Source organism: Pseudophryne corroboree, chromosome 6, assembly GCF_028390025.1.
Source record: "Pseudophryne corroboree isolate aPseCor3 chromosome 6, aPseCor3.hap2, whole genome shotgun sequence".
NCBI classification, from domain to species: domain Eukaryota; kingdom Metazoa; phylum Chordata; class Amphibia; order Anura; family Myobatrachidae; genus Pseudophryne; species Pseudophryne corroboree.
Genome location: NC_086449.1, coordinates 391,490,384 through 391,513,411, shown reverse-complemented (window position 1 = coordinate 391,513,411; position 23,028 = coordinate 391,490,384). Strand labels below are relative to the sequence as shown.

The following is a 23,028-nucleotide window of genomic DNA, read 5'->3' as shown; positions in this document are numbered from 1 at the left end:
TCCATACCAGTGAGAAGGGGGAACTTGCAATGCTTTCTCCACTTTATCTAATGGAATAAAATGTGTACACGCTTGTTCTATTTTACAACAGGTGACTGGAAGGATGACCAGTGCTCGCACAGAGCTCATGGACTGGTTTGCAGACTGACAGTGCACACCAGACTAGTAGAGATTACCTCAATGTGATAAAGTTAGGTGCAGCACTTAAGTTCAATGAAGAAAAAACTTGATTTGCTTTATTTTCTTAGGCATTACTAATGAATCTGTTGTCTGGAAGAGTGTAAAGGCGAGTTTTCATGGCAGGAATATTGTCTGGAAGTCTAGGCAAATGCCTGAATGAGCATTGCAGGGAATATCAAAGGTTGGGAGCAGTACCACAAAGGCAGGAGTGGGACTAGACAACCAAAGAGGAGGAGAAGCAAAGTGTAGCAGGCAGGAGGGAGTGTGTGGATAGGAGGTTGGAGAAGCGTGTGAGCCTGTTTCTGGAAATATAAAAGAGGTGAAAGCAGCAGAATTAGGAGAGGGATTTAAATGGGGGTGAATGAGAAAGATGACACCCAGACTGCAGAGTTGGGAGACAAAGATGTCAAAGGTATTGTCAAGAGAGAGGGAGAGGGGTGGTGGACAGAGAACCTTGGAGGGAAGAAGAACAAGGAGTTCAGTTACAGGGTGACAATTATGAAATCTTCTGGAGAAGAGCAATGGAGCGGTTGCCAATAACAGCAGATTCTATCTAGTACATTATATAAAATGATAGCTAGAATCTGATTGGTTGTTCTGGGAAACACCTCCACTGTCCATCCGCAGAAAGTTTGATAAATCTCCCACTTCCAGGTTTTAGGCCATCTTGTAGAAGGTCTTTATTCTGCAAGTAGTGTCTTAAACGTCTATTGTATTTTGCATCTTTAGAATGTATGAAAAAGAAACAAACAGGAAACAAAAACCCTTCCATATTTACTTACACATTTGTAAAAATCCACTGGTGTCACTATAAATAAAAGTACAGAGACAGGAGTGAAAAAATAAGAACCTAATTGTAAAATAAAGGAAATGCCTTACATAAGTTATTGGCAGTTTTCTCATGGTTAGGAGTGTCTGTTGCGGGATGGCATTCTGGCAGTGCTGCAATGCACAGAATGCAGGGCCCTCCTTCAATGCCTGACTTGTCAGCTCTGCTTTTAGGAAATACTCCTAGAATGAGGCAGTAAAAAATGAATAAGCATCTAAAGCAAATATGTAGTCTGAAAAACAACTTAAATAGTATATACAGTATATTGATAGAAAACATGCAAGTATTACACAGTGGTAACCCAGGGGAAACTCTGGCTCTCCCTTGTTAGGAAGCTGAAAGTGCCAGCAGTTTCACATGAAATAAACGTTTTGTATTCTTATTACAGTCTTTTTAAAATATACAATAATAAAGCATGAACTAATTAATTTAAATAATGATTATACAATGTTAACGCATATCTTATGTCAAGACACCATGTAAAATGTAAATGGTATTATACAAAGATTAGCAGCAATTACATGAGATATATAGCTATATAAAGGCTGATCTTTTTTTGGGTGTAATCATGTTTTAAATCTTTACATTTTGCTACTTAGAACAATTAATTATATCACAAAGTCAACAATTTTGTACTTTTTCCAAAACATGGGCACAGTTTATTATTGGTCAACTTTTGTTTTGTTTCTCCCCATAGAACATAAATGGAATAATTTAATAACTTGCAATGATGAATTCATTAAAGCCAGGTACACACTAGACAATATCATAGATGATGTGCCTGATTCCGACACATCGCTCATGATATCGCCTAGTATGTATCCACTTGTCGTTAGCGTGCATGCAGGTCCAATGGGCAACATCAACAGCGAAACCAGCAGCATTACCTTCCCCCACCACCATCTCTGTGATGCCGGCCCGCCACTGATGATATTACGTTGGGTACACATCGTTTAATGTGTACCCAGCATAAGATGACAAAAGAGAGAGATAATTTAACAAATGTTGAATTGATAAACACATATGTTAACATCTTTTGTGACTTTGATCCCAAAAATCAAATAAAAATGTTAAACTTTATTATTATTTTGCTACAGATATACTCCACAATTTGTGAATACAATGTTGAATTAATTTTAGACTTCACTCATTTTTAAGATCACTTATTTGTCGTCTTAGACCATGTGAATAAAGAGTGAATGTGTAAATTCCCACATTTCCTAGAGCATTCATTCAGGGGGTACACATGGAGAGATCCGTTCTTAAAATCTAAGCAATCTGACTAGATTGCTTAGATTTTAAGAACGGATCTCTGGTGTGTGTGCCCCACAGCGATATCGCCGGTATCAGATTGGCCTGCATGCAGGCACAATCTAGCACCATCGCCCATTTCACCCGCTGGGTAAAATGAGCGCCCGTCTGTCCGTCCTTCCCCCGCTCAGCACACATCGCGCTGTGACAGACCCTAAACCAGGGGTGGGGAACCTTTTTTCTACCAAGGGCCATTTGGATATTTATAAAATCCTTCGGGGGCCATACAAAAATTATCAACATAAAAATTACCCTGCCCCCCAGTAGTTATGCCCCTTAGAGGTACTGAGTGTGCGCGGCGAAGGCGCGCGCCATAAAATGGGTGTGGACAATTAAAATGGGACGTGATACACATATGCCCCCAATAGTGCAGTGCCAGATACACATATGCCAGTGCAGTGCCAGATACACAAATGCCTCCACAGTGCCAAATACATAAATGCCCCCACCGTGCCAGATACACAAATGCCCCCATCGTGACATATACACAAATGCGCCCACAGTGCCAGAAACACAAATGCCCCCACAGTGCCAGAAACACAAATGCCCCCACAGTGCCAGAAACACAAATGTCCCCCCACCCCACTGTGCTGCTCACCGCTGCTGCTGCAGCTCTGTCCGGCTGCTGCTCCGTCCGGCGGCGGCGTGTCCCAGCTGTCAGGGCAGGGTGGAGAGCGCAGCTATGTCTGGCGGCGGCGTGTAGGATCTCAAACCAGCTGCCAACTCGTGAGCCAATCAGAGCTTGCGGACCAGCAGCGGTGGCTCCTGATTGGCTGCCGGTCCGCGAGCTCTGATTAGCTCACGAACCGGCGGCTGGGTTGAGATCCTACCCACTGCTGCCACCGGACATATAGCTGCGCTCTCCTCCCTGCCCTGACAGCTGAGACACGCCGCCGCCGGAGTGAGCGGCGGCGTGTTTCGCTGACACACAAGCGGGTGGGCCGGAACAAACGGCTTTGTGGGCCTTAAACCAAGGAACCGAAGTTTACAAACCAACAGCCACAGACAGCACACCAAAGACCATCAACACATGCAATACGGTACCAAGTGGCCAACACACTGCAGACAACACCACTGCACCGGGAGGACATCCAGTGTCTCCCGTGTAATTTGAGAAATGGGTTTATCAGTAAGTTCCAAAATACTGTTTTCCCTTTCATCCACTGGGGGAAACTGGATATGACACTGGGGATGTCCTAAGGCTGTCCTCATGGGCGAGAAGGCACTGTAGAAGCCTGCAGCACCTAATGGCCAAAACCAGATTCCTTGGATGCAAACATATGAAACCTGTACAACTTGATAAAAAAAAGTGTGTATGCAGAACCAGTGGCAGCATGACAGAGCTGCTCAGCAAAAGCCCAGCGCAGCCCACGAGGCATCAACCAACCTAGTGGAATGCGCAGAGACAGACAGAGGTGGAGGGCAACCACCGGAGAAATAGGCCTGATTGATGACAAAACTAATCCATCTGTTTGAAGATAATAGTACAGGGAAAGATAGAGAATACTGAACTTTACTTCAACACTTGAACAGCTACCTCCAGACAGAGTTCATGCAATAGTTCACATCAAACCAAAATAATAATAAAAAAGGCTGTTTACATTAGGTCAATTGACCATTTGTTTTTACTGGGGTTTTTTTTAGATGCTTTTCATCTTACCCTTCCCCCTCCTTTAATTATTATTTTCTTTTATTTTCATTATTTAATTTTATTTTCATTATTATAATTTTTTTTAAATTATTTTTACTTATACTAGTGCTTGGTCACAGTTTTCTCTGTAATTCACATAGTTATTTATATGTAGCAAGTGAAGATTCAGTTGCATCCGCTCTAGAGCTAGATGCAGCAGAAGATAATCTATCGAGGTGAACATCCAAGGCTGAAATCCCCCATTATCATTAAATGTCCCTTACGTAATGACAGTGTACACATGCCTGCAAACTTCTCTGCATAACTCAATGTTGCCCTCCTGCATCACAGTACACTGAAGACAGCAAGCCAATCTACACCCTTCCATGCGTTGCATGCAACAGAGTGATTATGCACTGCCAACTGCACTCAAGTCCTTAATACATTAAGTTAGTACTGCTATAGACATAATGTACAGCATGATGTGGACCAACGAAATACAAAAATCCTGTGATAACTCTCCCTTGTAGACATTGTCGTGTTCCAATCATCAGTTTTTTGTCTATTGACTGCTTTAGCAAGGGATCCTTAGCCAAATGACAAGAAAGTTTCACAATGACAGCATGTTAATAAGCAAAATATAAGAAATATAGAATTTGACAGCAGATAAGAACCATATGGCCCATCCAGTCTGCCCTTTAGGTTTAGGGTATAAGGGTTAGGGTATTAGCTTTGGTTTAGCAGTAAATACATGCATCCTCTGATTTTGTAGCTTCCCTGGAGAAGACGGACTACAGTTTTGATAATTATAATAGTTATCCTAGAAATTTTTATTATGAGAAAATTAGGCAATTATTTACATTCTATCAACCACATCTGTGGTTAAAGCTTTTTTTTTTTGTATTTCCATTTGGTACAAGTCATTCAAAACTTAAGAAGAAACTTTACGGTGAAACATTCCTGCCAAGGCCATCCTTACCCCAGCCAGAGTCAGGATATTTTCCACTGATTTGGTTATAGTGATGTGTTTCTTTGCACGGGTTACAGCCACATAGAGCAAATTCCATTCATCTTCCACTGACACATCTGCAACAGAGGCACACATGGTTTGACCTGCTGTGAGATTCAAGTGAACTATGGATTTTCTAATTAATATCTTACCACCACTGGGAGAGGGCAATAACACAAATGCCAGTAATTTTGCAAGGAACAATATCCTCAATTAGCGTTTTTCCATAAGTAGTGTTCAGACACATACCCTATAATCATTGCACATATCACACAAGCACTTCATAGTCATTAATTAAGGCAAGATGACATTGGCTGGCAAAACTCTACATGAAGGAAGCAGTTAGTTAAAGGTGTACACAAAGCCATTTTAACGATGCCCAGATTATGGTCCCACTGTGAGTGTCACGTAGATTAATTGCCTGGGACACTATAGTGGATTTGGGGCCTAATTTAGGCCTGATCGCTGTGCTGAAAATTACACTGTCCTGCGATCAGATAGTCGCCGCCTAGGGGTAGTGAAAATTTTCTCCATGCAAGTGTGCAGTTGCATGTGTACACTGTGTGAAAATTCCCCTCAGTGAGTGGACAGCTGCAAAACCGTTTGCATCACGCTCACCATCGAATGTTTTTCCCATTTTGTGCAGTCTGTGCGTAACTCAATACTTACTCCTCCAGTGCGAAGAAATCAGGCTGATCGGGGCCAGAGCTGACATCACACACCCTCCCTGAAAACGCTTGGGAACACCTGCATTTTTCCTGACACTCCCTGAAGACGGTCAGTTACAACTCACAAATGTCCTCTTCCTATCATTCACCTTGTGAACGCCTGTGCGATCAATAATTTCGCACCATCCTGTCGCCGCTGTCCGTCGCACATGCACATTGAGGTGCATACGCATGTGCAGTAGTTCGATAATTGTCTGCTGTGCGAAAACACACAGCAGCGATCAGGTCTGAATCGGGCCCTTGGACAGCTTGTAGCATTTTCTGTACCTGTGGTAGCGGACCAGACGCTGGGTACAACAAAACACATCTGAGGGATTGGTTAGTGTTAGGTCCCATATGTAGGTCACAAAAGTACAGCAGTTATAGGTGTCTGATAATAACAGAGTAGACTATTTTAGTGGCAGTTCTATTTATTGCTGAAAAATAGCTTTTAAGAACTGTTACCACCAAAAGGTAAAGTTAGTGAAGATTTATAGGCGTTTACCTTTTAAACAGTGTTCGCACAACATACTGGCATTCATGTCAACACGGCCATACTTTTTGCGACATTCATGTCAACACCGCCATACTGTCAGAAACTGATGGAATGTCGACAAAACATCCATATTGGTCTAGTGGTGAATTACTTGGTCTGGTGGGCTTCGCGTCTCCAGCGATGTCTTCTGGGTACGGCGGTCAGCTGTTGATGACTTCTGCAGTATAAGGCTCTTCCGACGGTGCGTATGCCTAATACCTAACAGTCCTCTTAGTGTACTACCATCCCTGAAGATCCAGTATTCTCTCTGTTTAGCCATTTTAACATCCATATTATATTGTATAGGAACACCTTCTTGCATCCCCTCCTAAATGCCTACACACTGGATATCCCCAAAGCCTCTCCTTGCTGCTGTCACCTTTGCAATATCTTTATAATTAGACCCTTCCATGCCATGGATACCACCAAAACGCAGATTAGTGCCCTTGTCATCTCCCATCTAGACTACTGCACTCTCCTCCTCTCTGGTCTTTTTCTCACCCATCTCTCCCCACTACAATCTATCATGAACACTGACGTTTACCTCAAGTACCGCTTGCCAACTGAGTTGGCCTCTCCCTCTACAAACTGCTTCCAAGTCTCATCACAGAATATTTTAAACTCCTCACCCTTATTTTATAAAGCCCTCAATCACTCCACTCCTTCCTACAACTCTGACCTCATTTAAGTCCATCCTCCCTCCTGCCCCCAACCAAGATTTCTCCCATGCTGCCCTCTACTCTGGAACTCCCTCTATCTACTGTACTCCTTCTGCCAGCCTCCACACCTTCAAATGAACCCTTAATACTCACCTTTTCATACAAGCATATCAAGCTTTCTCAGCTCTTCTGACCACTCACCAACCCCAGTCTATATTTTTCCCACTGGTTGTTCTTTCCGCCCACTTAGAGGGTACAGGCTCACTGAGTTCTGTTTGCTCCATAACTCTCTATCAATTTTGCAAGTTTTAATGTGTCTCCCTACCACAACCTCTACTCCTGTCTTTGGTTTTATTATTGTGGTTTCGTGTTTATCATATGTATTTGTAAGCTTGTGAGCAGGAGCCTTTTACCTCTTTATTACCCAGTACTGTATTGTTTTATTACGGTTTGTTCCAAATTGTAAAATGCAACTGTACAAGTTGGCGCTATAGAAATAAATATTAATTAAATATTGATGCTATATTTAAAAGCATAATTGCTCTCATCACTATACGGTGCTGTGGAGACCTTGTTAAGCACTACTAATAAAAGATAATAAAAATAAAAAAGCACCATAGAATGTGGAGGAGAGTGCTCTCCTCATATGTCCCATGTCCCCATAGTAATGAGAGTGCACTACTGACCCAATGTGCCTTCTATGCATGAGCGCCATTACCTTGTGTCGTCTTCTACAGTTCTCTGAATAGTAAGGACGTGTCATTGACTGTCTCCCAAGAGGAGAGCCATAGGAACTGCTGGGTACACTTAAAGCCACTTTGTTACCACCGCTTACCATCCGGTGTGTTTCGTTACCGTCACCTGCATTAATACGCTCCTGGCAGGATCGGTTTTATACTGCATGTTCCTGTGTTGTGCTGAATTAACCCAGTGTTGTCTCACATCCTGCTGTTCTATCTGGTTAATAAACCAGATTAAGCTATTCATCATTTGGACTAACCTCCATTACTTACTGTTGTCACCTACTGTATCAACATAGAGGTTCACAGATCATATAAGAAAAAGAAAATAAATCATGCCAATAGCGGAAAAAGTAACAATGCATTCTGACAGAGTTACTCCTTGACAGATGGAGTAACTAAAGTAATCTGAAAATGAGGTTCATCTCTCACTTTCTTGGATCTGACACCGATGACTCCCTCTCCCCTTCCCCTTAACCCGTCTTTTTCCTCTTCTCCTCCTTTCCGTTTTTTATTCTTACCTCTTGATGACAATATCTGCAGGATGGAAATGCTTTGTTTTGTTTTGCTTTTTTGCTAACTTAATAGTGCAAATAAGTAGTTTTGCTACTTGTATAACTCATAAAAGGTTTAATAAAAAGTATATACAAATGCAAATACTAGGATGATGTATATTACTGATATTACCAGCTGAAATAGGAGAATAAACTTGTATGCTATCACAACGGCATCTTACCTAGCCAAGAAATTCTTTTGTTTAGGTCTTAGAAAAATAGAAGTCTTGTGTTCACATTTAGTAAGCACAATGTCCAAAGACAGCTATATCTTGATCAAAATAATTCAACCAGCAACTCTTTTACAAATGGAATTTAGTCAGCACTTACCAAAAGTTACCTGCGTGCAAGTGTTCTGTACTACAGAAGGTATAAAAACCACCTTAGCATGCACTATTTCTAGTGAAGGTACGGTTACTCACTAATTGGGATCTGTAGCCTCTGTAGGTTGTGTCTGGCACATGGAACTTTTATAAAATCATCAGTAACTGCCACAGAATCAAACTCCATTCCTTTAGCTTTATGCACTGTTCCCAAAACATAATCTGAAAAATAACGGATAAGGGAAGGGTAGTCATATTTCATGCAAATAAGACAAATATTCATGCGATACACAGCATTTACATAGTAGAAAATAACAGATAAGCATGGGTATCAATGTATACAACAGCACTGACATGGTTTATATTGATTACTGTTGCTATCTGGAAATGTACCAAGTGTGAAAATAAGCAAAGCAACCTGGGCATTCCTCTTCTGTACTTCCGTGCGACAGACTGAGCAGACCCTGCAACGCTCATCTGCACATTTGAGTAATGCTCAAGTGTGCTGGTGGACCCGATTACTTCACCATTGATGCACCAATTTTCACAAAATAACAGCTCCTGTAGCAGCCCCTGCCTGGCGCAAAGTGCCCCTTGTAACTTTCTCAAAATATGGCCACTGTGCTGTGGTGCTACGCAAGAGATCACAGCCACATGCCCATGACACCTCTTCTTTTTGCCATCTCAAATCATAGTGATAGCAGTCTCTCAATTGTTCTATCGGAGAAACGGTTGGCAAATCAGTGACATAGATTACTAATCAAAAGCCCCAATTGGTCGCTGACATATTTTGTGATTCTGATCACTTTTTGATTGGAATCGCCAATCGGTAAGCCCAACACATCTGAGATTGTTTGGGACAATCATCTTCAAAATGTAGAATTCTCCTCATTAACTGCTGATGTATGGCTATAATGATAAATGTAAAAATGTGGCATATTTACTTTGTGGTCTAACTTTGGTGTCTAGCCTTTTCCTTCTCATTATACGGTTTCCTCTATATTCTATTAAAAGAAATTGAATTGGGAAAAAAAAACAAAAACCCTTTCCAAAGCCCAGACTATCCCATGTAGTCTATCCTCTTCCCAGTCTTGTTGACCATTTATTATATTCAGTATAGATTGCATGGTGGCGCTTTTTAGTTACAAGTAATCACAATACATATAATAGCTACAATTAAGGAATATTAGACACAAAAAAATTATAAAAAACTAGGTTGGGGAAGACTGCTTTCAATTGTACATTTTACTCCAATATGTAAAAATGAGAAGAAAGAAAAGCCTTAGCAGAAACTATTTCTGGAAGTTGGAGTATATAGATAAGGTATCTCAGAAATTATGTTTTTGTTATAGTGGATTAGATTTAGAGTTTTCTATCAGAGGTCCGCTGCCGATCCAGCACTCCAGCGGTATAACCATCTGCTAATTTCAGGACATCATTCAATCCAGTACTCAGCCTGACCCCATTGCCGATCCAGCACTCCAGCGGTATAACCAACTGCTAACTTCAGGACATCATTCAATCCAGTACTCAGCCTGACCCCATTGCCGATCCAGCACTCCAGCGGTATAACCAACTGCTAACTTCAGGACATCATTCAATCCAGTACTCAGCCTGACCCCATTGCCGATCCAGCACTCCAGCGGTATAACCAACTGCTAACTTCAGGACATCATTCAATCCAGTACTCAGCCTGACCCCATTGCCGATCCAGCACTCCAGCGGTATAACCAACTGCTAATTTCTTGACACCATTCATTGTGAGTCGGTATCTTATTCAACTACCAAGACCCATCACCTAAAACATCCATCCAAACCACAGATATTAAAGTCATATAGGAACAGGACACCTTTATCTGCTACCAATTTTGGATGTGAATCCCATACAAGGGGTGACTATTATATTACATTTTTTCATGCTTACAATATATATTTTTTACCCATAGTTTTATGATAGTAATTTCATAAATGTTACGTGCACGGCTGTTACAGATCTTTCCAATAAATGTTTATTTGATCCTACTTCACCTGTGAACTATTTTCTTTCCTCAATGAAGCACAGTGTTCCTTTTGTCTTTTGCCTTACATTGTCCCCTTTTAACAACACAGCTGCTTGGTGAATTGAGCCCAACGTAGCGCCAAATCGAAATACTTGGTTATCTCTTCCATTTACCATTGCCGAAAGACGTTGCTAAAGTATAAAGAGATATTGCAACCATCCTTTTGTAGGAGGCACTGCCTAAGAGAGGGAGTCTGACCACTACATAAAACTAGAGAAACTTTAAGATGAAAGGCCTTAATGAAGTGTTGTAATTAAACAGCTGTATTTTCTAAAAGGCCAAGAACAGCAACAGCATTAATTGGACTAAACCTTAATGTTTATATGATGTTAAAACTAAATATCTAATCCCAGGTTGTTGTAAGGGTGGGACAGCTTCACATGGAGTATGTAAATCCTCAAGCAGAAATGTGACGTGGACCAGATACTGTATGAATCTGTACAGTAGTTTCTTTGGCTTTCTATATTCATACTCTCGATGTAATATGCTGCAGCTGTTCTAACTTTAGACCTCTGAAAAAAGGATAATAATACATTTAATCAATTAAGGAAATTCTTAATGTAAACAATAAACATACAAATCTGCAAAGTAAACAACCTAGCAATAATTATGCTTTGTTATATAGTGACTCTGCTACTGAAGAGAGCAATTGACCGCCGGACAATTGTTGTCAGGATTTTGACCGTCGAGATTTTGATTGTAGGTATTTTCATGCCGATCCTGTGTATATCTTCAGTAACGGTTAATCCTCAACCCGAGAAATTTTTCAGATTAACCATGTTTGTGGTCAGAAAAGTGTCTAACCCCAGCGAGAATTGGTTGGTAGCTGTTACACTGGGAGCTTTGGTTTGCCTTCCTATGGATCAATATGATTAGACTTTATGAAAAACTGAACTTTATAGGACCAGTGCTATATTAAGTTGTGCAATGTGAGAAATCTTTATTGTTCTCAATAAATACAATATTTTGAGCAGGACCACAATGTGACCGGACAATAACACGTAAAAGGGAATAACATTTTAAAGATATTAATACTGTGATTAACGGAGCATAAAAGTATTGCAAAAACATGATGCAGCAATATTATAGTAAAATATTGGATACATATATCTTTCTAGTGATCTTTGCCTTCAGCTACTGTCAGAGCATGGGGTTTAGACTGATTTGTTGGTGTGTGTATTTGACAATCTGGTAAACCGACTCAAAATCACCAGAAATTTTACTTCACGCACAAATAGAACTTTAAATAGACCATTAGTACTTCCCCATAGACATCAATAGGAAAAGCTCATTTACTAACAGTCAATTTGAAAACTGAAGCTCAATAGAAACAAAAGTCGACCCAAAATCACCATTTTCATTAGAACCATCAGAAACAGTTCTATTTGATTTTATATCATGTGGAATTGCCTGAAATCTCAATATGATGGAAAAACATTGGAGAGAAGCATGTGGGGCACACTGGCTGCATAAATCATGGCACTGAAAGGTACAGCAATGATTTTAAAAAATTGTAGATATGCAAATTAGCTCAGGAATGAAGGTGTTTGTGGGCAATAAAGTGCATGTGTCATGTTTTAGCCAATAGGAATGCTTTTGTATAATTTTGTCGGTTTTGGATAAAAAATTTTTATTGATTTTTGGTGACTAGAACACATTTAGAACTTCAAATAGAACTCACATCAGCGATTTTAAAATGGAACTCAAAATAGCTTTTTAGTAAATGAGTTATTTGGAATAGAAAACACTGTAGTCGATTTTGTGGGGATGCTGGTTATATTCTGTTCAATTTTAATTAGACCCCAAATCGACTTTTAGTAAATATACCCCGTTAGGTTTATATAAGGATATCTGATGGCAAGTTTCCAAACTATTCTATAGGGGGTCAATACATACTGTATATCTGGTAGGAGTTCTAATGAGAAATTAGGACAACAGGTACTGCAGAGTATGTGCTAGACCAGTGGCTACCAAACACGGTCCTCAGGGCAGGTTTTAAGGATATCCATGACTTAATTAGTACGAGTCAGTTTTATTAGATATCTATCTATATTAGTTACTGTGGTTAGCTTTCACCCTATGCGACTTTTAGTTGTAGGAACTTTGAAGAACCATGTGTGAAGGGTGTCACAACTTGTAAGATTTGAAAAACAGCAGTATGTGTCATGTGCTGGCTGTTCCGCTGAATGTTACATTCTGCTATAGAGGATGCTGTGGAATGAAAGACACACTGTAAAACTGTAGTGCTATTCAAGTGATTTTTACTTGAAACATTGCCACCTGGTGGCATAATCTGTATCATACAGTATATCTTACTTTTCAATAAATGGTTTGTACCGCCTTGAACTTTGTTTTTTATTACGCAGTCTTGTTTTATTACTGTACTATCATTAATTTTTGCTCCCAACTGCAAAGTATAACAGAATATGCTGGCACTATTTAAGTAAATGTTAATAAATATTTTTTTGTCCAAATTCTTTATTATTAAACTTGCTCCAGAGTTCTCTAAGTAGGCATACTTTCATTTAACAGCTGTGATTGTAACAATAATAAATAAGCCAACTTTTCCATCAAACCATCCAATTTGTAATCTTTTATTGCTATCATTAAGGATTCCATGATTATGACAAAGATTAAGGGGTGTACTCAATTCAAGTCACATTTCCCGACTTGTCGGATTAATGGGAGTTTAAGGTAGAATCCAGATTTGACCTATTCAATCATACTCCCATTCATCCGACAAGTCAGAAAATCCGACTTGTCGGAAAGCACGTGGATCGGCGGCTTAAGTTGCCGATCCACGTGTTTTGTCGGATTTGCGCCAAAATCGGACACATTTTAGCCCCGTTTCCGACAATGTCAAGCCAACTTTAAAAAAAGTCAGATTGGGATTGTCGGTAACAGCCAAGATGTTGGATCCTTTTCATCAGAAAAGATCCATCATCAATTGAATACATCCCTATCACTATAAGTAAAAGCTAGGGAAACGATAAAGGGCTGTATCCTATTAGCAGCAGTACTGCTGCTAACAGGATCGCCGGGAGCTTGATAGGAACAGCTGTCATCATAAGAACTGGTTGGATTCTATACCAAACAGCCAGTTTAAGAGAGTCTGACGTAACTATTCAGAAGAACTAGTATATAAACAGATGGATGACTTAGAAGAAAGATTCCAAAGGTGTGGATATAATGAGACCTCCATAAAAAAGAGAAAGAAGAAGTAATTAACTTGGATAGAAGTGAATTATTAAAAGAGAAGACAAAAACAAAAGGGGAGTCCAACCGGTTTGAATATGCTTTTATAACAGACTATAATGTAGGATCCCACCCTGGAAGGGTCATACCGCCCTATCTCACTCCTCAACCAGGATTTTTAAATCCTAACTAAAATAAAGGCTAACAGATTGCAGACTTGCTTGCCCCGCTTGATTTCACCTGCACAGTTGGGGTTTGTCAAGGGTAGACAATCCACCCGGAGAATAAGAGCGGCCTTAGCTGCAATATCTCACACTCATCTCAGTCAAGCCAAAAGTAATATTAATATAAATCTAGATGCAGAAAAGGCGTTTGACAAGATCGCCTGGCCTCATCTGACTAGAGTACTTGCCCACCAACGCTTTGGCACGTTGTTCTGTAACTTAGTGCGGACCATATACACTAACTCTGTAGCGCAAGTTTTAGTTAACAATGTGACATCCGCCCCTTTCTCGCTGGAAAGAGGCACCAGATAAGGATGCCCTTTATCGCCCCTTCTTTTTAATTTGGCGTTAGAGCCCCTTATAAGATATATTCTGTTGCATAGGGATTACAGGGGCATTGCAGTGGGCACTCAGGAACTGAAGGTGGTGGCGTTCGCTGATGACCTTCTCCTTTTTATGTCCGATCCTCACCTTTCGATTCCACGGTTAATTGCCGCGATTGACCGCTTTTCTTCATTCGCAGGGTTTTCTATTAATTATGGGAAGTCAGAGGCATTGGCCATGTTTGGACAGGCGAGAATGGGATGGGGACACACATTTCCTTTTAAATGGGCGACTGCTTATATAACCTTTCTAGGAGTGGCGCTCCCCTCTCATCCCTCTCATTTATACCGATACAATATTACCCCAGTCTTGTTTAAGAAAAAAACTGAGCTTGGCCTTGGCAGGCCCTCCCTCTTAACTTGCTGGGGCGTTGTAACCTGTTCAAGATGGCCAGCTTCCCAAAACTTCTCTATATCTTACTGATGACTCCTTTATTATTATCTAGTCCGGATCTATCCTCACTAAATGCCTCCATTACCAAATTTATCTGGTCTGGCAAGCGACCCCGGATCAGTATGAAAAAACTATCCCAAACGATATCCAGAGGTGGAGTTAACCTACCTAATATCAAACAATACAACCTTGCTTGTCTCCTCCGCATTGCCATGGATTAGCTTGCTGATCACAACTACTACACGGATTCCATTCTGGACTCTCAATTCTGCGTTCCTCTATCCCTCAGTTATCTTCTCCATGCCCGGCTTTCCAAATTGACCTTGAATATAACTGATAATCTATTGTTATTTCCTATTATACAAGCGTGGAGAATGGCGCGTAAACCTCTTAAGCTTCAATGTTTTTATTCACTTTCGCTACCCCTAGTCGGCAACCTGGAGTTTCAGGAGGGGAGGGCCTTAAGACCCTTCACTACCTGGCATTCTTCTGGTGTACGCAACCTACGCGACTTACTTAATGCATCCCACCTCCCACTATCCTTTGCAGAAGCGAAGGATAAATATGGCTTACACCCTCGACAGGAGTTTTCTTACTTTCAGGCAATTCACTACCTTAAAACTGTTTTGCCCAAACTGACAGATTATAACTTTCTTGATCCCCTTACCACACTTCTCCATTCTGGTTTCTACTCCATCTCGACTATATATGCACGTATCCGCACAGAATTTGACCCAACACGGATCTTCCGGAACTGTCCCAGTGGTCCTCCCATTTTCCATCAGTCACCCCTGACTCCCTCTTAAACCATTTTCAGTTAACTCTGAAACTTATTCCAGCTAGCTCATATCAAGAAATGGCCTATAAAATGCTTCATAGAGCTTATATCTCACCTAAACGCTGTCATTTAATGGGCATCTCGGAAGAGGCGAGATGTACTAAATGTTTAACAGATGGGGCGGATCTTCTACATTGTTTTTGGGATTGTAGTTCGGTAAAAAAGTTTTGGCATGAGGTACATCGATATGGCACTGCGACCCTCGGCATATCTTTTCATTGTACTATATCCTGGACACTTATTTAGCGGACCAGACGGATATCCCTAGGACCAATAAAAAACTTCTTGTGATATTGTCAGCGGTTAGCAGGAAAGCAATCCTACAACAGTGGATTCATAACTCTGTTCCCACTCTCTCAATGGTGACATCTAGATTATTTTTTTTTATTTACCATGGACTGGCTGGAGGCATCTATCCATAAGGAAACACTCACTCCAACTCTATTCCAATGTTGGGATAACTACATTCAGACACTCCCCGTACACACTAAACAGGCAATTCAAAACTGCTTCCAATATACTTCATGGTATTTACTTCACACTATAGACCATCCAAACCCCTTGGGCCTTTGATTACTATACCTTCATACCTCTTTTTTAGTTTTCTTTCTGCTTCTCTCTATGTTTTCTTGTATACCGGGCTGCTTGGGAGATTGATCTCCTAGATTTGGAGATGTCTCCGTGGATGGATTGACGGCCCGTGACTTCTGGCAGGTTTTAAATGTTTTCAGTTTTTTCTAATTTTATTTTAGTTATTGTGTTTATATCTGGAGAAATTGATGCAATGTATCTGTACTGGTGGAAATTATCACTCTATATGTTCTTTCGCTTTTTCATTTATATTGTGCTCACAAATTCTATACTCCGCTATTATCTGTTACACACACGTTCTTTTTATTGGAATGTTTAAATGTTTTACTTGTGGAAAATTTTGAAAATGTGTTTTTGATTTCTCCTTGTTCTATTGTGAGACTGAATATTCCATATCCTACTGTCCTCTGGCGGGACAACCCTATGTTCGCACTGTTATACTTTACTATTTCAATATTCTCTGTCTCGAGTTGCTATATTTTCATTTTTGTAATGTGAGAAGTCGGCATAAAAATATTTTTTTTAAAAACCCCCAGACTATAATGAACACCACAAGACATTAGAGCGATCTTTTAGTAAACATTGGGTGATTTTGAAAAAATACCCTATTTTGAGGGAAGTCCTGCCATATCAGCTAGCATTTATTTATAAAACGGCCCCCAATCTGAAAAATAAATTAGTCAGGAGTGACCTTCCAATATCAAAAAAAGAAAGGGAGAATAAACACAAAGGGGGGAATGTAAATGTTTTAAAAGTCAGTTGGGTGTCTGTTTTTTTCCTACCTAATAGGAAAAACAGACACCCAACTGACTTTTCAAACAATTGAATTCCCCCCAAAGGTTTTCCATAGGTGCAGGTGCTGTGGGTTGTAGAGAAATGAAAACTGATAAAGGAAAGAAATTGGAAAAGTTCGAGATAATGGTCAGATACATGAAATAAGAGATTTTGTAACCTGCAACGTAAAAAATGTGATCTATGTAACAGAATGTCCCTGTAATTTGTTTTACATAGGACGCATGTCAAGGCCCTTCAAGATACGATTGGGGAGCACATTGGAAATATAAGGAAGGGTCTAGAGACTCATGCATTGTCTAATCATTTTAAAACATATAATAATTGTGACCCAAGACAAATAGTGCGTTTTGCAGGTATAAAAAGGGTTGAATGTAACCACCACCAGCAGAATATGTCTAAACTTCTGGCAAAAACAGAGATGGAGTTAATCTATAAATATAATACATTAATGCTAGAAGGAATAAACGCGGACTTTGAATTGAAGTGGTTTTTATAGATTTTAAGAACATTTTGAAACGATTTATAACATTATTAAGTGTTTTGAGAAAAAGAGATTGTTTTAAATGGATTCATGAAAAGATATACATGCAAGATATTTAAAACGATGTTTATTTGTGTTTTTTTTAGAGCTACTTGCATTAATATGTCTGACACATTGGAAAAATCTACTAAGACATCTGGATTTTGTTATATTTATCTGTTGCTAAGTGATACTGATTAGAAGTAAATGATGGGACATTGCCGTTTAAGAACAAAAGATCTAGTGCTATTCCGCATGATTAAATCAATTAAATGGTGGGACCTTGATAGTGGAATTTCGACCCATCAATGGATTGACTGGAGATGTGATCAACTCTATATGTTGGAATGGAGAGAAAGACACTGCAGAGAAAAGCACATTGTGATCGTTACCAGGAGGCTTTGCCATCACTTAGCAACTGAGATCCGGAAGTGACGTTCCGTTCTGTGTCCTATTATAAAAAGTATGGTCTGCGATTGCCAGGCAACACAGAGGGAGACTCGAGAAACAGAGATTCGGAAGTGACGTTCCGCTCTGTGCCCTATGATGAGAAGTACGGTCTGCGGTTACCAGGCAACACAGAGAGACGCGGAGACTAAATAGTCCATTGTGCCCTCTCGTCACGGTTACCGCAGCGATGGGGGGCTGTGCTGGAAAGCGTATCACAGGAACGTAAATAATCTCTGTAATATTCGGCATCATAACGGTCAGCATTATGACTATTGACATGTTGACTGCATCCCACCAATTAGTGATATTATGCTAGGGGCTCAAGTGTCTAGTCACTATTCAGGGATATTGCGGTCCAGAAGTTAGGGGTCTAGTTACTAAACTTTGGATGGAGATATAGTGAACAGAGATAAGTACCAGCCAAACAGCTACTAACTGCCATGTTATAGGTTGTGTTTGAAAAATGACAGGAGCAGGTTGGCTGGCAAATTTTCTCAGCAGAAGTTGTTCTTTTCATGTCACACAATAGAGCCTTAGTTAATTTTATGCCCTATAGCAGAAGCTTCTGTTCAAATGTTGCCACATTAAAGTGCACCCAATTCACATGGGCAGGGTTAGGGTGTTTGGCACCACCCTGCAAATTATAAATTTGTGCCCTCCCATACGTAAAAAAAGGGACAGTACTCTCACAAGGGAGGAGCGTGGCCACACAATAGTACCCCCAACTCAAATTACGCCACACATTCACACAATCTCATTCACATTACACCACACATAGTGGCCCTGATTCTTATTACATCACATAGTAGTGGCCTCTATGCACATTACTTCACACAGGAGTGCCCCTTATACACGTTATGCTACACTATAGTACACCTTATACACAATGCCCACAGTAGTGCCCCTTACCCATAATGTCCACAGTAGTAGTGCTACAACACATAATGCCCACAGCAGTAATGTCCCTTACACATAACACTCACAGTAGTAGTGCCACACATAATGCCCACAGTAGCAGTGCCACACATAATGCCCACAGTAGCAGTGCCACACATAATGCCCACAGTAGTACTGCCCTTTACACATAACATCCATAGTGTTAATGCCCCTTCTACACATAATGCCCACAGTAGTAGTGCCTCTTGCACATAATGCCCATAGTAGAAGTGCCACCCGTAGTGCCCACAGTAGAAGTGCCACACATAATGCGCACAGTAGACGTGACACATATAATGGCCACAGTAGTAGTGCCCCTTACATATAACACCCACAATAGTAGTGCCACACATAATGCCCACAGTAGTAGTGTCACACATAATGCTCACAGTAGTAGTGCCCCTTAATCATATATCTTCAGGAGGGGAGGGTAGAGAGGGGTGAGTGCGTTACTTACACAGATCAGCAATGGATTTGACATTGAAGAGCTGCCGCTTCAAGATGTCGGCGCCGCTGTCACAAGTGCAGTGAAAAGGAGGGGGAGAAGAGAGGAGGGCAGGAGCTGGAAACTGACACAGTGAGCTGTGCTACATGCTGCCGGCGCCGCTGCCTGTTCTCCAGTTTGATGAGTGCAGTGGCAGCAACAGCAGTTTAGCAGAGTGAGTAGAGCGCCTCTTCAGCCAGGCGCCTCCCTGCTTTGCATACCCTTGCTGAGTGAGTAACGCCAGCTCTACACATGGGGCCTGGTTCAGGTTTGTAAACAAAACAAAAAAACACACAACTGGGCAAAACCATGCTAAACTGCAGGTGGGGCAGATGTAACATGCAGAGAGATTTTGATTTTCATATGGAACATTAGAGTAAGCAATATCAGAGGATTTAATATATAACTGCACACGATTTGCCCAAGGACTGAGGTGTAACAGAGTTTGGGGATTAAGCTAGCTCAGAAGATTGCAGTTACTGGCCTTCGGCTTCATCAAAATCTGCAAACTGGAAATTAAATTCTTGTTTCTAGCCTCACCCACTTCTGGATGAGTAGTCGCTTCGTAGTGATTACTGGTTATTACAATTAGTTTTGTCCTGTGAGACATGGGGTGGGATGTAATGCCGCCCCGAGTTTGGCTGACGTGCGGGATTCCGGACGAACTCGGACATTTTTTAAAGGGGTAATCACTTACAAGTTAAAACCATGCCTTGTAAGTGATTGCCCCTTCAAAAAAACGTCAGCGTTCATCCGGAATCTGGCATGTTGGCTGAACTCGGATTAGATTACATCCTGCCCATGCAGTCTTGGCACAAAATAAATGTCTTGCTCCATTAACTCTACCAGCTATATGACAGTGAATGTCAGTCTAGAGAGAGACTTACAATGTCAGTCTATGACGGCTTGTTCCTTATAGCTTAAAATAATAAATGATCTATAGCTTTCTCAATCATGAAATGTTTGAGAATGACAAAGATCATTCACAGCAGAGAGCAAACCATTATACGTAATTAGTGTGATTTTATACATTTTCATCTGTGATTTAGCATCGCAAGAAATGATTTATATGAACCAGAAGTAAAGTGGTAAGCATAAACCAGAGACTACCTATTGCACAAGGATCAGAAATAGAACACTGTGGAACATAATTCTACTACTGTAGCAAATATTTAGTGCCCAAACCTGCAGATGTTGCATCAGATGTATGACATCTTTCTATTCTCTTCACCAGCTCAGGGATTCGGTTGTTGTATTTTTCAACAATTGCAATTTTGCCTTCCAATTCTTTATCTTCCGAACTCACTGCATAATTTTTTAAAGCTGAATAGCCTTTTTTTGTCCATGTTGCTATAAAACGGTCTTTTATACGATATCCTCCTATCAAGAAATTAAAAATAATGATGCTCTCATCAAATGCGTCACAAAGGTTACAGCTGTAAAAAAACAAATTGTGGACTATGCTTTTTACAATGAAAAGAGAAAACATGAGTTATTCACACCTAAACATTCAATACATACTGTCAATGGGGGTCATTCACATCTGAACGCTGCTGTGCATTTTCGCACAGCGAGCGATCAGGTACTAAATGTGCATGCACCGCATTGCGCACGTACGTCGGACAACAACGAGCATCGCCAGTCAGTGATGGTGCGAAATTTCCATTCGAACGGGCGTTCGCAAGGTGATTGACAGGATGAAGCAGTTTGTGGATGGAAACTGACCATTTACTCGGAGTGTTTGGAAAAACGCAGGCGTGCCCAAGCGGTTTCAGGAATGGTGTATGACGTCAGCTCCAGCCCCGATCAGCCTGATATGATCGCACTGGAGGACTTGGGCTGCGCAGAGACTGCACAATGTGAATTTTAGCATCTCGGCGTACACATGCAAATGCACACTTGCATGACGAATTTACACCCCCTGGAGTGGCGACTATCTGAAAGCAGGACAGCAAATTTAGCAGCCCAGCGATCAGATCTGAATGACCCCCAATAATATAAATGAACTATGCTGCTCCTGGAAATCTGTTATGTCCAATAAGCAAATAATACCTATGAGACTGTCCATGTTTTAAACATAAAAATAATTAAACTGATACATGTAACATTAAACTATTATAAAATAATTGCACATTGTGTCATCAGAAGGGAACAATGCATTAGAGCAGAAATTGGTACTGTACCTTAATTATGTTGCTGTACAGTATTAGTCCACTGTTTTAAGGAACATATCTTGATGGTGGAACTGCCGTGCCAAATGGTTTCTCCTAGAGGATAGGAATGCCCCACTAGTATCATCTAGGGAGGCCAATCCGGGGCCAATTTTTCAATCCCGGGTATCGCGATTGAAAAATAGTAAATCCCGAGATTCCGGGATTGACCGGGGGCGGGTGATAAACATCAGCTTCTCTCTCCCGGCGGCAGTCAGCAGCGGGTGACGGCGCAGCGTGACCTCTCACTGCACATCACACTGCGCTGGGGAGCCGGAAGGAGGAAGCCGAGCAGTGTTTGAGCGTCCTGAGGACGCTCAACGCTGATCCCTCAATCCCCGGGATTGAAGTTTACAAACCCGAGATTGAATTATACGTAATTACAAAGAATTAAGGTTCAAAAAGGGTTGAGATTGCCTAAAGGATAAAAAAAAGGGGCAGACTAGATGGGCCAAGTGGTTCTTATCTGCCATCAAATTCTATGTTTCTATGAATTCCGCCCATTTTTGGGCCTAAATCCTGGGATCCCGCCGATCCCGGGATTGGCCTCTCTAGTATCATCTTACACTGTATCTTGTGACAATTTACAATGCCAAACTCTATTAGTTACTGACGGGTATTGGGCCGGCTATTATATAGAGGAACTGGTTCCTGATTGCAAGGAGCTTTAAAGTGGGATCGCGATGGAGGTCCCGATTTTTTAGAGTCTTACCCAAACATCCGATTAGCACCTCTGCTGGTTGAGATGTGGTTCCAGAATTCGTCCCTCAAGCGCTTCACCTGTCATTGTGTGTGGATGGGAGAGTCCAAGATTTTTCATTTTTGTCCTCCATGAACTCATATGTAGGTTCTTGGATGTACGAGACTGGGACTGGTTTTGTAACTACACTGGAGGTTGAGACTTGGCCTGGTTAACACGTTACAGCTCATCACCTTGTTCTAAAGTTAGGTCACACTATATGCTTAGTTAATATTTTGTATCCTATAATTTTGTTAATTTCTGTTTGTGCCAGATACATATTAATACGACATCTGGTGTTAAATAAGTGAGAACTATAATATTCTTATACAATGGGAGAGCTGGGCTTAACCTAGCTAAGAGTCATTAATACGTAGCCCTCCATATGTCTTATTATCTTTCATATGGGTGGGGTTCAAATAGTTAGTGTAGATTAGTTAAGAGGGAATTGTAAAGGGTTCCAGGTAAGCCATGGTTTGGGGTTATGGTCATACAGCAGCCTTTTTAAACCAGTGTGCCGTGGCACACTAGCGTGCCGCGACCAGTTGCAAGGTGTGCCGCGGAGCCAGAGCAGCTTCCTGCACCTTCAGAGTGAACTGTTGACCCGGGCTCTTCTTAGAGGATCAGTTGTGCTCTGGCCGTGACCTATGCCTTGAAGACGCGGCGGTGTGATATCATAGGTCACAGCCGCCGGGTCTCACCACCCACCCAGCCAGCCCACCCGCCCGCATA

At 41.1% G+C, this 23,028-nt stretch overlaps 1 protein-coding gene across 2 annotated transcripts in view; it reads right to left on the bottom strand.

Annotated features, from left to right (window-relative positions):
- Positions 1-23,028, bottom strand: part of FBH1 (F-box DNA helicase 1) — a 201,807-nt gene that overhangs the window by 2,133 nt on the left and 176,646 nt on the right. Inside the window, exons 17-20 of one of the 2 annotated variants that reach the window (XM_063926789.1) lie at positions 20,533-20,727; positions 8,577-8,699; positions 4,930-5,036; positions 1,060-1,191 (exon numbers count right to left, since the gene is read on the bottom strand). In XM_063926789.1, coding sequence (XP_063782859.1) covers positions 1,060-1,191; positions 4,930-5,036; positions 8,577-8,699; positions 20,533-20,727 — 557 coding nt within the window. The remainder of the gene's footprint in view (positions 1-1,059; positions 1,192-4,929; positions 5,037-8,576; positions 8,700-20,532; positions 20,728-23,028) is intronic. The other variant, XM_063926790.1, reaches the window with a different exon arrangement.